The sequence below is a fragment of the Acomys russatus genome, chromosome 30, assembly GCF_903995435.1.
Source record: "Acomys russatus chromosome 30, mAcoRus1.1, whole genome shotgun sequence".
Lineage (NCBI taxonomy): Eukaryota > Metazoa > Chordata > Mammalia > Rodentia > Muridae > Acomys > Acomys russatus.
This window is the reverse complement of record NC_067166.1, coordinates 27,681,922-27,698,394: the sequence shown is the minus strand read 5'-3', so window position 1 is coordinate 27,698,394 and position 16,473 is coordinate 27,681,922. Positions and strand designations below refer to the sequence as shown.

The window sequence follows — 16,473 nt, the reverse complement described above, 5'->3', positions numbered from 1 at the left end:
TGATGAGCAGTAACCCAAGCTCTTTTCGTTTCAACACTCTACAAAACACCCTGTGTCCATCTCTTTATAGAATCCCCAACTGTCATTAGCCTTGCAGTCTTCTGCCATGCCTCGGTTTTACCCCAGGCTTGAATTTGGCACTTGGGAGTTCACATTGAGCCTTTCATCTGGCCACCCTACTTGTGACCCTTCTCATCCATACACCGCCCATTCGGGTCTGTCCAGAGAGCCTGCTGATATCCGTCCTTCACACGTCCCAGGCTTTCAGGGGTAAGCTGCAGCTAGCACTGCATCACGGCTGGTGGCCTGGCAGCACTCCAGAACTTCATCATGGGTAACCTCCTCTAGCCTTTTGATCTTAAATATGGCTTCTAAGTGACAATGATGAATTGGCTTAAAGGACCAGATGTGCTGTTTGTGGTTCAGAACCCTGTCACAATAACAGAGAGGTGAGAATTCTATATATGGCATTATTGCACTTCGGCTGATTTAGAGATGGCTAGTACGCTCACGCCAGCCTTTGTTTCAGCTCAGTTATGGTCTGAGATTTATAGGGTCAATGAAGATGTTAAGCTTCTATTTCCTAGGACAAGCCATAAGTGGTCCATACTTTGTTTTCTTCCCTTAGTATTGGGGCCTGAACCCAGGTCCTCATGCATGGAAGGCAGCAATCTGCACTGAACTATAGCTCTGGATTTAGGGATCCTTAAGTTGTTATTACTACAATGACTTGCGTTATGCATTTAATATGCAGTGGTGTTCTACAGTTAGGGTTAAACATGAGTCCTTAGATCTAAGGGCCTAAATATTACCTTACATTAAAAATTCCACAAAGAATTGGTAGTTCAATTTGCTTTTTTTTTTTTTTTTTTTTTTTTTTTTTTTTTTTTTTTTTGGTTTTTCAAGACAGGGTTTCTCTGTGTAGCCTTGGCTGTCCTGGACTAACTGTGTAGACCAGGCTGGCTTCAAACTCACAGTGATCCGCCTGCCTCAGCCTCCCAAGTGCTGGGATTAAAGGCGTGCGCCCCCATCACCTGGCATCAATTTGCTTTCTTTATCACAATAATACAAATCTTTTCTATAACTACTGAATAAGCATGGAATAAAACTTATTAGCACAGACATTTTGATGGGTGTGTTGAAAGGAAGCATACTGTAAGTCTTTGATTTTAAAACTGTGGCAAACACAAAGTATGGAGTATGAACTGTTTATTAGCCACACCTTTAAAAGAAAAAAGAAAACTGAATTTGTAGTTTAATGATAAAGCATTTACTGAGTTTAAAAGGACCTGCATTGCAAAAAGACAATAGTTAATACACCTAGATCTCTACATATAACAGAAAATTACATTAAGGAAGGATATTCTATCTTTTTTATAATAAGTTATACTAAAACATTTTGAAACAACAATGTATTATACTTACAGCATATAAAAATTTTGTACTAAATACAATTTCATCCCCAATATTTCCATGTGTCTAGCTGTTGCTTTGTTGAATAATAAAATTCAAGACAGATCTCTAGAAATTCAGCTTTCTGCTTGATTGCTCTACTTCACTTCTTATCTGAACATTACGTCCACACCAGGCTGCAGTTTCCATGGGATGTTTTAATCCAGTCTTTCTAGTTTAATACTATTTTTGTACATTAATTTAGTTCTGAATCTTCCTTTGAAAATTTATCAAAATTTTGGATCTTTCTCCCAAAAATGGTCATTTTTTTTTTTATTGCTATAGGTTAAACTGTAGCTCTTATCTTCCTTCTACTAAGAGAAGAAAAAGCTATTTATGATTCAGAAAGATGGCTCAGAGAGTAACAGCACTTGCCTCTTAGGCTGTATAACTGAGCTCAATCACAGGATCCCACACTATGCTAAGAGAGATATGACTCCCATAAGTTGTCCTCTTCTGACCTCCATGTAAGATAGGAAGTAGGTATATATACACACACACACAAATAGACAGATAAATATGATATAAAGCATGGGTATTTAGCAGTTCTAAAGTCTATACATGAGAATGTAACCATACATAAGTTAAGGTATTTATATAGATGATATTTTGGGTCCTAATTAAATACAATTGGCATCTCTATTTTTAAGTGGCTTTGACAGTGTCGCATGGTAAGAAGATGACATGATGACACGGTGAAAGGAAGGTAGCCTACAGGCTATCAGGAAGGGCCTGGGGCAGATGCTTGGGAAAGACCTCTCTGCAAATACATCGATGTTACATTTATAGCCTCCAGAACGGTGAGAAAACATATTTATGTTGCTTCAGCACCAGCTCTTACTTTGTTAGCAGTTGCAGCTACATGTATTATTACACACATGACCCCAAATAGAGATTCATCATGTAAACACCTTCAGAATTTACAAATTAATAAGTCAATGTGACATATTAATAAAAAAGCATTTGTATAGTGTTTCTACAATGCATGCCTATAAGGCATATCAATTAACATTTGTCTTAAGTCAATTCCGGAGCACTCCTCTTATTATAGTGGCAAAATGCCACATTCAACTGCCCTCCAAAATCTGTAAGGTCTCTTTGTGTTCTGAAGCTGGATATTCTCATGGGTCCACGTTATAGTTTGAAAATTTTATTGTTTGAAGCTCCTCCTCTCATATTCACTACAATAATTCTTAGCATAGGAACGCAGTAACTCTGCCCATGGAAAACATTCATCTTATTTAGAGATGTCTTTCCTCTCATTCTAGTACTCAGGAAGTTGAAACCATCAGCAACAGCATTTTCTCACATAGGTTTCCTCTAGCAATAATATTCATTGAAAATTGCCCACAGATATTTTGAGTTTGAAAGTATTATAGTATGTAGAGCTTGAAAATAGAAGGGAGGGCAGGAAAAGGTCATCTTCTGATTAAGACACGGGCATTGCTGTCAGGAACACTCAGCACTTGTGGCTACCTGCCATGCTCTGGATGAAAATGAGCCTACTCAACAGTCAGCATGCATAAGGCGAGGCTCATATGGCCTCGCTACTCACTACTGTAGAGGAATTTTAATCCAGCAACATGGCTATTCTGGCAAGGGATCACATCCAAAGTCCTATGACTGTGTGATCCAGCTGGAATCAGGCACATCTTTACTACCCAACTTTAATCCCTCTGGCTTGAATACATGCCTTTGCACACATCTTTAATCAAGAACAATGGCATCTAATTGAGGGGCAGACAAAGTGATGAATCAGAGAAAGATATGACAGAATGAATCAGAGATAGGATACACCCAACTTCTATGAGAACAGATATGAAAGTGAAGATACTTAAGAGGAGAGAGAGAGACAGAGGGAGAGAGACAGAGACAGAGACACAGAGAGAGAGAGAGAGGGGAGAGAGAGAGAGACAGAGAGACAGAGAGAGAGAGGGAGGGAGACAGAGACAGAGAGAGAGAGAGACAGAGGGAGAGAGAGACAGAGACAGAGAGAGAGACAGAGAGAGAGAGAGAGAGAGACAGAGAGACAGAGAGACAGAGGGAGAGGGAGAGAGAGCGAGCAGTGAGTTCATGGAGAGTTCCAGAGTACAGTACAGTTCAGTTGATTTTGTGCAGTTCAATTCATGACATTTAGAGGCAGTTTTTGCAAGTAGAGCAATTCAGTGAGAAGCTAATTTGAGTCATTTAGCTTAGAGAGGAGTTTTGAGCCAGAACAGCTGAGTTGAACCAGCCAGCATGAGTTCAGAATGAACTAGAGAGGGTGAGCTTATTCAGCAGTAAGTCTCAGGGTCTCAAAATTTTCTAGGCCTACACTGTGTGGAGGCTTACAGAAGATTAGATTGTATGGAGGCTACACTCTTCAAGGCCTAGGGCAAGGTAGAGATATACAGAAATGCTCTGGGTTCAGCATAAACCATGCTTTCATAAAGCTTGGGTGTGGTTCTCATATCATCCCCTCATCTGAGGACATACAGAGATTCCAGGAGCGGGATTCATTGCTTCAGCCCTCCATCCCTTGAGGACCCCACCAAGACCCAATGGACAGTTCAATCTGATAGTTACATAGATGGCCCAGGTTAAATCAGATGAGTTACAAAACCAAAACAAATCCAAAGGCTGTAGTTCTGGAAATTGTACGGATGGGGTGGGATACTGACAGGGATGCAAGGGAGGTAAGAGGATATGGGGAAAGATTAATAAGAACAGATTGCTTATATGAATGAGACTATCAAATAACAAAGTTAATCATAAAAAAAAGAGAGAGGGAAAATACCTTCCAAATAAAATTAAGTAGTGGTGATTCTCTACTTACTAGAACAAACCTTGAATAAAATAAATACAAAAATAAAAATAAATCTAGGTGGGCTTCATCTAAGCTTTTAAAGAGACTGGATTACTTCTGAGCTTACAGAGATTGAAAGGTCCCATGGCTGTGCCTAATGTCAAGGTTTCCATCACCCAAGAACTGCCCTTGGCTGAAAAAAAAAATTGTGGTATTGCAGCCCTGCAGTCACAGATGAGACTCTGCCAACAACCACCGAAGATTCTATGCTCCAAAACAAGCACAGCTCAGTTAACTCCATGACTTTTGCTTTGTGAATTAAATTAAGATGCAATCAGCACATATGTTTCTGATCCATGGCAATTAGTTTCCACTAAAAAAAAAAAAAAAAAGATAAACCAAAACAAAAGAATAACACCTAGTAAACATGGGGCTAGAGAGATGGCTCAATGAATATCAACACTTTGCTGCAAAGGCAGAGAACCATGGTCGGCTTGCCAGCACCCACACTACAGCTGACAACCATCCTTAGTTAGAGTTCTAGGTGACATTTTCCTAAAGTGTGGGGAACATGTTCCCTTCTCATCAGCAATGTTTAACAGGTCGATTTTCTTTACTGCTTCCCCAGTATTTGATTTAATCTGTATTTCTGTGAAGGAGGATTGGATTTTTGTTCAGGAAATTTACGTTTCCCTAATGACTAAGGAGGCTTGACAGCTTTTGTTTAGTTATCAGCTGCTAGTGAGTCCTAGATCTAGGCAATTCCAGTCTTTTGCCTATATTAGATTAGGCTGCTCATTTTAACTTATTTATATCCACAGGGTTCTTTTATTCAGGACACAAGTTCATTGTCAGATACTTGACTTGCATTCACATGATCATGTCCTTTTGAGGTACAAGGGTGTGATGATAAAATGCAATCCTTTTTTGTCTGCTGTGTATTTTGCTTTTGATATTATGGATAAAGACTAAGATTTTTTTCATTCAGCCTATGATTTACTTGAGTGAGTTTTGGTATTTCATGTTGGACAAATATTTAAGTTAATTTGTTTTTTTCAAATAGATAGTAAATGTCCGAATAAAATGGACATCCGATTACCCTTTCTCTGTTAAGTTGTCTTGGTCATTTTGCTAAGGATCAGCTGAACAGAACCATTATGCTGCCATCTTGTTGAGTATATTTTTCATTAACATGTGAGGGAAATTCCAAGTGCTTTTTGGGATATACATTGAAATCTCATTATGTTTGTCCATTCGTGTATTAACAACGTAAGGCAACCTGATGAATTTTAAGATGCAAACTATTTTGTCATTAGTTGTTCATGATGTTTATTCTCTGTTTTTAGTTTCACTTTGCTACTATTTTGATTAGATTTTGTATCGAGGGCAGATACAAAATATGTAGATTATTTCTTCTATTATTTTTAAGTTTCACATTATGCTAATATTAGCATCAAAGATTGATGTGGAAATATTTACTCTTTTTTTCTGAAACAAATTTTCAGATTGTTATGAAAACAAAAGCTTCTTTAAGCAAGTAAATTTTGAAAAACTGCTAGGATGCCATCAGAACCCAGATGTCTTTGTAAAAATATTTAAATTGCTAATTGCGTCCTTTAACGACTGATGTCCTTTAGACTGTTATCATGCTGGTAAAATATGGAATATGTGCTCTCCATTCTATGGCAATTTTGTCCTGTCATTGCTGTTTGTTGTATCTCTGTTAAATTACTGTGTAGTCTTCAGTCAAAGATGCCATGGCGACAAGGAGAGTTTATATACATGGTGTTTACATTGATCCATATATTTCATGCTTTCATAATATAACTTTTCCTATAATTCCTTTTATGATTTGTGATTATTTCATCTCAACCTGAAAGACTTCTCTTAGTGTTTCTGATAAGGCCAGCTGCCAATGACTGTCCTCTTCTATAAATATTATTAAATTTTAAACTAGTATACACTAGTGTCAGATATAGTAGTAGCAATTTCGAAGGCTGTGCTGTAGTGGATCTTCCTCCTTCCCTCACCCCCTCCCTGCCTACTCTTGCATGCTCTTTGTCTTCCTTTCTGCTGTTCTGTCCCGTTTCTTCTGTGCTGTCCCACCCCACCCCTGCTTCCCTCTCTTGTGCTCTTCTTTAGTATTAGGTTACATCCACACACTGGAATTTCACTCAGCAATAAAAAGATGCTTGATTCGGAACGGTGAGAACCCTGCGTTTGCTCTCACATGTGGATCCCAGAGTGTGCTGTACATATGCATGTACATAAGTACATGTGTATATAAGTGATTGTAAGTGCGGGTTTAGCTTGAGAAACTGAAAGTAAAAGCAGTTTTACTTTTTCTTTATTTAGAAAGGCACTACAAGTTTACGTTCTTCTCCTTGCTTTCAGAAGATGTGAAGTCCTTCCTGTTTCTTCTATATAGTGCTTCAAAGCTCACAGCGCTGGAGGTCCTGTCTAGGTAGCAGTGTTAGGGTGGGCAATGGCAGTCGGTGGCAATCTCCTTCTCTCTGCCCAAGGCTTTCAGGCTGACTGTGTGTCTCAGTTTGCATGTCTGGGCATTACTCTACTTAGGGTTTAGGTTTTTGGATACTACTATTTTTGAAAAAAAAATGTAAATATCTTGGCTATTACGTCTTCATGAGAACATCTGTATAGCTCTCATGTTTTTCTCTTCATAACTTTACGTGCATTTTATTAGCACCTTGAGCTAATCCTAAAGACCTCGGAGATTTTGCTTCCCTTTCTTTGGTAATGTTTTGGTTTTGTTCTCATTCATTACACACTCTATTAATCAGCCTTCAAGTCCACTGATCCTCTTTTCTGCCATCTTGAGTCACCTGTAGAGCATCTCTCATGGACCTGTCATTTTAACTACTGTATGCTGCAACTCCGGAATTCCTATTTTGTACTTGTTAAATGATAACTCTATCTCCTTGTTTAGAATCTTTTCCTGTTAATGTATTATCACGCTCATTCTTAATTCTTTAAGCATGTTTTCTTAAAATAGTTTAATTCTGCTTTGAAGATTTTTTTTTTCTACTGTATTCAACATCTGGGGAAATCTGAATGTTTCTACTGACTCTTTCCTCACTCTCCCTGACTCGATATGGATCATGGTTTCCTGTCTCCTTACATGTCTGGTTTTGTTGAAAACTCACTTATTCACCACTGCCAAGACCATTACTTCCAGCAAGAAATGCCACCAGATGTGAATCTCAACCTCTTGGAAGATCAATTGAGCCTTTTTTGGTCGCATGCAAATTAGTTGCCAATCCTTGTGGTCTGCCAGGTCCCATGAGAATCTCCACACTAAGTTCACAAAGGGGGCACGCAGGAAGAATGGCAGTCCTGAATGAACATGTTACAGATGGCTGCATATAGCTTTGCAACTATAAGCGGCACTTGTGTTCCTGCTTGCCCATCAGGCTCTGAAATCTGTGTGTGTTTGTTCATTTCTTTCATCAGTTTTAGGATTCACTGTTGCTCTGAAAGGAAAGGAGATGCCAGACGTTTTTACTACCTATACTCAGAGACACTTAAAACACAATTTCTTTGTTTCTTCAGGAACACACACACAAAATTAAGAATAGTTATCTAGGAAGTCATATACCTCTAACACAAGCTTATAGCTAAGGCTCAGGAAACAGCATGGAAGGAGAGGCAGAAACCCTGTGAGAGCCACAGGACGAGCACATCTGCTAGGAGAATGTATTGCCAACCATGACATAGAAGCTGTACCCACGAGGTCAAAACAATGTGGCTGCCTAAATAGTAACACCAGTTCCCATGCAATGTAGACAGGGAAATCTTCCAGGGGCTGGGGAGAATGATTCTCTAGCCTCTAGATGAAGAGCTGGACACAATGAAGGTTAGCAGAGGGAGAGCCAGTCTCCTCCCCAACAGGAGTTAAGCCCTTAATAGGCAATAACAAATGCTCATCCCTAGAAAAAATATAGGCAACAATAAATAACCTCACCAGATTATATTTATATAGTCACATATATATATATATATATATATATATATATATAAAATATTATACTATGAACTAACATACCTACCTGTATAACAACAGTAATTTTTTTAAAAAAAAGAATGCATAAATTTGGCTGAGGAGTACGAAGAAATGATGTAAATACAGGGCACATACATGAAATTAAAAGAAAAAATTGAAAATAACCTAAAGAAATTACCAAGCAGCACAGGAATATGAACAGAAACATGTACATGTAAATTCTCTCCACAAGTTACATATCATATAATCTTATTTCTTCTGTCTCATGACGAAGACAGTCTTGAGAGTAAATAACTATACACAGGATCTCCCTGTGAACTACATATTCTCAATATTCTCCCGTAGATGGCTAACTTTTCATTATTAGGAAATTACAAGTGTTCTATATTTCAACTATCTGCTACAAAAGTAGCTAACTTATTGTTTTAGAGGAACACTTTAAAAATTCTTTTATGTGTTCAAGGGTAACATATTGATTCTTCCTAGGACTTCATTTTCTCTGGAAAAATAATTGACATAAACTAGAGGATCTATAATTATAGGAAGTCTGGATTTCTGATGAATATAATGTTGTTCCAGGCAATAATACTTACATGTAAAACCCCAGTATTGCAAAGAAATAACCCAAACTGTGTTTTCAGCATGGCAATGGGCTTTGATAAATTAAGCTTCTCATTTAGAATTCATAAATAAATACATCTTTGCCGAGGATGCTGGATAACACTAAGAGCGTACGTGTGGCTCTAACGTTAAGGTTCTGAGTAATCTCTCTGGCAGCACATGTTGCTCTCCCCGTGTGAGTACAAACTCACTGTTCAAAGCAACAAGCCCTTTGATACTTAGAAATTTTAGGTTCTGTTCTATTTTTTAAAGCAACTGTATCAGCATTCATCAACTGTTTGGCATGGCCATTCATTTATTTTCAAAAAGGCTATTTTATAACCACACTTCCTTCCAGGAAGCCTAGCAACTAAGTAGAAACCAAATGATTGACAGTAATTACACAGGGACCTTCTTGTTGGTTAAGAAGCAGGATTAATTAAACTAATGTGGTAAATCTTGAGCAAATAATGATGCAGAGAAATGGACAGAAAGATTCTTTATTTGTCTTTTTATCTGTGCTGTTTTAATCTTCACTGAAAGAAAGGCAAGGCATAGTAGAGAAGTATTTTTGTATTTAATCTTTTAGAAAGCTACTTTGAATATTCTGCAATGGTAACAAGTAATGCCAATTTCTAGTAACAAAATGGTGATTATTCAAATGCATTAATTATTTATTAAAGCTAACTATTCTTACATGTAATTCCTTACATTATGGCAAATTAGGAGTGATTAAACATATGACCAAAATGTTTCATAAGAAAAAAGAAATCTCCATCAAATAAATCTAGCCTTCTACTAAATACTTGCTTGTGTTTTAAACCATACTAAGACATAAAATGCTTTGAACGAGTTAAAATTCTTATATTCACATGCAGTTTAACACATTTGCACATATAGCCTTATTGTTACAGTGTTAAAAGAGTTATGAAATAATACTTAAAGAGTTCATATAAAAAACTGATTTATTGCATTGTATCTGATACTTCAGCACTTGTAACTTTCTATTGCTTTGTGAGGTTCTGTAATTCATGAAACTGAACTAAAGTATTTCCCCAATTTGGATACAAAAACAGTTTCCTATAAAGAAGAGCATTTCATAGTTTTTATAATAACTCCAAGTTCAAGGTGAAACACAAACAAACAAAAACAACCACTTTGAATCAGGTATAATGAAGAATACCTAGAAAATTCTTGAAGTCTATGAGGCATTAAAATCAGTTAGGGGCTGGAGAGAGGACTCAGCAGTTGGGAGCACTGGCTACTCTTTCAGAGGACCTGGTTCAGTTCCCAGCACCCACATGGCAGCTCACAGCTGTCTGTGATTTGACACCATCACACAGACATCCCTGCAGGCAAAATATCCAATGAACATAAAATAAAAATAAATTTAAAAAATCAGACGGGAATGAAGGTGGCCCAGTTCTCTTTGTAATCCAAACCTTTGCTATAGTACATTTAGCTATTTTAGCTCTTGGGATCTTAATCTGAAACAAAACAAAAATTTGACCAACCGTGGGGAAACAGCATGCAGTCATAATTTTAGAAATGAAGTCATTATTGTTATTTTAAGCTATCTCAAAATTCTTGACATCAAGCTATTGGGAAAATAAACCTTGCTTCAGAAAAAAAATATAAATTGTATCCCATTTGGGATACAATCTCTTTAGCCAATTAATTGTTCCCAAGAGCTTTAGAATCTGTTTATTTTATGCAATGCTGGGAACTCAACTCCAGGCCTTAGACATACTGGATGCTCTACCACTGAGTTCTCTCTTCAGGTTCTCAAACTCTTCACGCTGTATAGGGAATATACAGCCTATGAGACAGGCCTACTTAGCAGGAGTTAGTTCAAAATAGCCCTAATGACAGGAAAAAATTTTAAACTTTGTATGATAAAAGCAAGAAAATTAATTTTTTATTTATAAAACTATTACAAAATGCATATGTTTCACACTACAATATCCAGATTCTACTTTTGGATAAATGTATAAAAGTAAACAGACCTTACAGGTGTTGTGGCACATAGCTTTAATTCCAGCACTAAAGAGACAGAGGCAGGAGGATTTCTGTGAGTTTGAGGTCAGCCTGGTCTACACAGAATGTAGGAAGATAGCTAGACCTACATAGAGATACTATGTCTCACTGATAAAGAAACAACAACAAAAAACTATTAAGTAGATCTTTCTTAGAATAAATATGGCTGAGCCAGTGAACAATCCTCATCTCAGTGAACCTCGGTCAGCACAAAGAACCAGGGGAACGGTGTGAGCAACTCATGAGGACTGTGGGAGTTTTAATAGCTAATAACAACAGTCACACACTAAAATTATGACCAAATTACATAATCAAACACCTTTAGAAATGGTTTTCAGAAAGACAGAGCAATCTCGGGATCCCCACTGACCCCTTCCCGCCTTGGTTTTTATGTGGAAGGTAGGCATTCCTGAAACAGTAATATTACAACAAAGGCACAAGTTTGTTTTTATATATATATATATATATATATATATATATATATATATATATATATATATATATATATATATATATATATATCACAGGGAATCGAGATGCCGGTTCAGACTCAAGCTCACAGTCACAGTACACACAGCATAGACCTGCGTAGAGATGCCCGCAGCAGGCCCTGTGGACTTAGCTGTGTTACTGACTGTAAAACACCTCCTTGCAGAGGACAGCGACCTACCAAGGCACATCCTCTTATCTGACATGCAACGCTTCCTCTCAGGGCTGTGGAATCAAGTCTGTGGAATCAAAACCAGAGTTTTAGATCTGGGATTCCTTTTTATTAAGACCAAATAATTAAAAATAAAAAGAACCATAAGTTCATATGTCAAATAAGAGTTGAGTGAGACTTACATTAGTGGCATATAAACCAAGGGAAAAATAGGAAATAAACTAAGAGAGGAGAGAGATTTTGCCAAATTTAAAATGGTACAATCATAATCAAGCTTCACTAAAAATAGGTTTAACACACAAAGGTCTCAACCTCCATTACACACACGTAATGATGTACTCTCATCAATAATGTTCATCTTCTATATGTGCTGCTGAGATATGCTATTTAGATTTTGCAACAAAGTCAAAGTGTGCAGCGGTTATTACAAATTCTGAAAAGTGTAAAATGGAAAGAATATAGATTTTTTTTCTTTCTTTGCATTTTAACGACTATTAAAATAGTTTTAAGGACAAATGTAGCAGGTTGTATTTATATATTTGTGCATACATATAAACCCATATAATGGGCAGGTAGATGCAGCAGTAACTGGGGGGAAGCCTACTATCTGAGAGTGAGGAGTAGCATGGGACAAGTTAGAGGGAGAGACTTCAGAAGGGGTAGAGAGGGGAAAGGGAAGGGGAAATGTGAAGTAACTGCATTCTAATGAAAAATAAAAAATAAAAAATTGTTAAAATAGGGAAAATGTGACGCAAGAATATCCTCTAAGTGATAAAAAAAAATTCATGCTGAAAAGTGCATTTGTGTGGCTGTGTGATCTGAAGACCGTTATTTACCACTTCAGCAGCTTCATACAGCTCCCTTTGCTGCTGCTGTCGGGGTTTGCTCATTCATCTTCCCTACTTGCTTTCATTGGAGAACTTCCAGAGTTCTGATAAACCAGCCCACACTGGTCCCTTCACTCCCATCACTACTGAAACCAGTTTTTATTTCTAACTAAAATACTAAAATACAGACACAATGTTCGTCTTTCCTTCCATTTCTACCTCCTGCTGTTATTCTGTCTCCTTTTCTTTTGAAATGTAAGCTTCTCTATGGTTGTGGTCTTACGGAATTCCCTTAGTTCCTGTTCTCCCTTACAGAACCCATTTCATTGAAATGTTATATTGAGGTTCCCATAACTAGTCAAGGCTGGAGAGTAACGTCCTTCAATTGCTCAGTCACATATGGAATACACACATCACACAAGAAAACAACAAAAAAAGCACAAGAAACACACACACATACAAAAACAAACGAAACCCATAAAACCACAAAATCTGAAACCAGAGTTTCATACAAGCTAAAGACCAATAAGATAAAAAAAAAAATGCCTGGAAAATTCCCAACTAGACTGCTTTTATCTCGGTCCCTTCTTACTGCATAGCACCCTTTTTCCTGAAGAATAAAAGAAGACGTCAACCTCACCCTGCTCTACCCAGAGCCCCAGCTCATGAGATCTCAGAGACGGAAGACAACCAATTCTGAGCTGGTGAAATTTACCATGAAGATGTATCTGCCTTCTTGCTCATGCATTCTCATTTAACAATAAAGATATATCCCTAGCAAACACATTACACTTGTTTGCTTGCCTTGCTGTTGCAAACTGCCACAGTCTATGGTAAATATTAAGTTTAATGTAATATTTTGAAAGGCTTAAGCTAAAATGTTTTGGTCAATTTTATTAAAAACTTTTTTTATCCAAGTTTTCACTTTGGTTTCTTATTAAAATAGTAAGTGCAAGTGACACATTAAAAATGATGAGTAAGTATGACCCTCTCACCGGCAGCCATGTCAGAGGCTCCACTTTCTTCATCAGTACTCTCATCATAAATTGCATCTTGGTCAGTTGTTTTTTCAGAACATACAGTTTTCCTGGAAATAGAGAAAGGCAGAACTGAAAATCACCAGTTCACCTTGGCTAACTAACTTGTCAGTAAGCAAATACAGAAAAACATCCTGAAAAAAAGCTCTGATAAGACAGACACAGAGGGAATCAATGAAAAACTAAGTCCCTTAAAAGAAAGAGGTTTTATTTTAGTTAGTAGATTGAATGGTGTTTAATGTTCACTATTATTAATTATTGAATTTGTTTATTAGATTTTATTCTTCTATCAAAACACTGCATCTCTGAGAGCCAGTGCTCAGCATTATAAAGGTCAGAAAGCGGTTCTGCATTTCACTAAATTGTTCCAAAAATGTGGCATACAGAGCTTATGTCAATGTTCAGTCCCATATACAAGTAGCTCTCAGTGCCAGACCAGGAAAGGCTAAAATTAAATGTTACCTTCTTTATACTATGCTATTGAAAACCTATGCTTCATTTCATATTCAAGACAACAGAATCTAACCTCTATGAGTTAATGCCTAAAAACACTTGCATTTATCCAACCCTATCCTAGCACCTTGTAATCTATGATTCCCCCCTTAGGCATCACATATACATGCAGTTTCAGAAAGGGAAAGAACTTGACAATGACAAGATAAAATAATGTCCTTTTGTCAGTGACCTAAAGTTAACATTGCTTAGATGTTAACTTTACGGATGTGCACCCAGCTTGCAGCCTTGAAGGAGGCAAAAGGTTTTGGAAATTGATAAACTTCTTAGTTCATAATGTCTAAGAATTAAATAAGTTAGCTAAACCCCATGACAGTTTTATACGTTATGATTGAATGTTGTACTTTAAATGAGAGCATGAGATGACATGCAGAAACTGTGTGGAGACTGTACTGGTGCAATCTTGGATTCCTAAACCCAGACCAAAAAAAAAAAAAAATCGTACACTAAAAGTTGACAGCCTACACTGCAACAGCCTGTAACGACAGTGTACTTGGATGTGCACCTCTGTCTTCTAAGAGCAGGACGGATGCTACCTTTCAGCTTCGCCACCTTCTTCCAGATGCTGGACTTCACTTAACAACTTATGCAAGCTTCGGATCTTGGTTTTCTTCTCATTTAGCACCAAGATAAATCTTTGATACAGATCGGCCTCCAAGGCTTCTTTGGCAGTCACACATTTCTCAAATCTAAAAAGTTAAACAAGTAAACAAATTGTAAGCCATGCCAATTTTATATTTTTTATATTATTCAATCTCATTCTTATGATTTCAAGAAAAATGTTTGGAGGTAAAAATAACTAAGGTCATATTTTCAAAGACGTAAGCATTTTAAAGAGAGAGTTGAATGCTTAATACGTCCCATAATCCACCTATCTAAAAATACAGGGAATTTATTCTAGGATTAAAAAGGAACATCTAACAATGCAATTCTGGAACCAATTAGTGCACATTCTTTCAGCAGAGAGGCTGTCACTCCATGAGACAACGGAACATGTGTGTTCTACCAAATACTTTATGCTCAGTGTCTAGCAGAGATGTTCAGTATACACCCATGCCATCAACGCATGAAGCCAGTTCACAGGCCCAGTGGTTTCCACTGCTGATATATTACTCATCTCAGAGAGTACCTTCCTTTTCAGCACTCCATTCCACAGCTCCTCTGAGCCTCTCTTCCAAGGTGCCAGCCAGTCAGGCACTAGACTGATTTGACAGCAACGTGGTACCCCCTGTGAAGTCCTCCTCCATGGAGATGCCCTTTCTCCTCATGGCCCTTCCAAGCATATATGACTGCTCCTAAAGCTAGGAGACTACTCCAAGCTCTTCAGCAGCACTGTGTCCCTGCTAGGGCTGAGGGCTTTCTAAGGAGCATGAGGTGGAAAATGTATCCCTTCAGCCACTTTACACTGCCCAAGGGGCTTGCTGGGCTTGTTTTGCCCAAAGGAATACAAGATACCCCCCAATGGTCTGTGGTGCCTCTTAGGAATGTCTGCTTCCTTTCAGTCTTTCCAATTTCAAGATACTACCAATACCTATGATTTATTTTATGTGAATATAAGTTATTGTATCAATAAATTTAGATTCAAACTGTCAGATGAACATTCTCTTATTTTCATGTAATATTTTCTAATGTAATACCATAAAAATTTAAATATGTGTAGGACATATATATGTATATACTTACTCAGTATATTATAATAAAACACTTTAAATACATACAAATATGTATAAAAATAAATTTCCAGGATATCACAATTTCTCACAGAAAAACATAGAAACAATTTTAAAATCTACTACATTTAATTCCATACTTAATTCTCATATAAAACATGCCTGAAGTTCTTGAGTGAAATATTATGCATATATATTGACTATCAAAAAGCATCAAGCTCATTCCTACAATGTTAATGAAAACTACCATTTGTATAACACATCAAATCTTAAAAATACATGAAACTGAAATTTCATATAAATTAATAAAATTAGGAGTAGCCTGAATAACCATACCACACCTAAACTGTGAAAGGTGACATCATTTATTACAAGGAAGAGTTATCCATCATGTGGTGTAACCTTCTGTGCCTTCATGCACAGGATTGCAATAAACTGCTCACCACACAGGATAACACTTCCCAGAAAATCTGAGCTCTATGGCACAGAGTATTAATATAAATAGGCTTAGAATAAATGGCTGAGATACACTTAAAGAAATGCTCAACATCTCTGGTCATCAGAGAAATGCAAATCAAAACAACTCTGAGATTCCATCTTACACCCATCAGAATGACTAAAATCAAACATTCACGTGACAACACATGCTGGCAAGGATGTGGAGAGAGAGGAACACTCCTTCATTGCTAGTGGGAATGCAAACTAGTACAGCCACTTTGGAAAGCTATCTGGTGCTATCTCAGAAAAATGAGAATAGGGCTTCCTCAAGACCTAGCTATTCCACTCCTTGGAATATACCCAGAAGATGCTCCAGCACACAACAAGAAAATTTGCTCAACCAAGTTCATAGCAGCCTTATTCATAATCGCC

At 37.3% G+C, this 16,473-nt stretch overlaps 1 protein-coding gene across 1 annotated transcript in view; it reads right to left on the bottom strand.

The window, feature by feature from the left end:
* Xrcc4 (X-ray repair cross complementing 4) overlaps positions 1-16,473 on the bottom strand; it is a 184,573-nt gene that overhangs the window by 97,696 nt on the left and 70,404 nt on the right. The window contains exons 5-6 of the mRNA XM_051172609.1: positions 14,470-14,622; positions 13,379-13,470 (exon numbers count right to left, since the gene is read on the bottom strand). Of these exons, the coding sequence (XP_051028566.1) occupies positions 13,379-13,470; positions 14,470-14,622 (245 nt within the window). The remainder of the gene's footprint in view (positions 1-13,378; positions 13,471-14,469; positions 14,623-16,473) is intronic.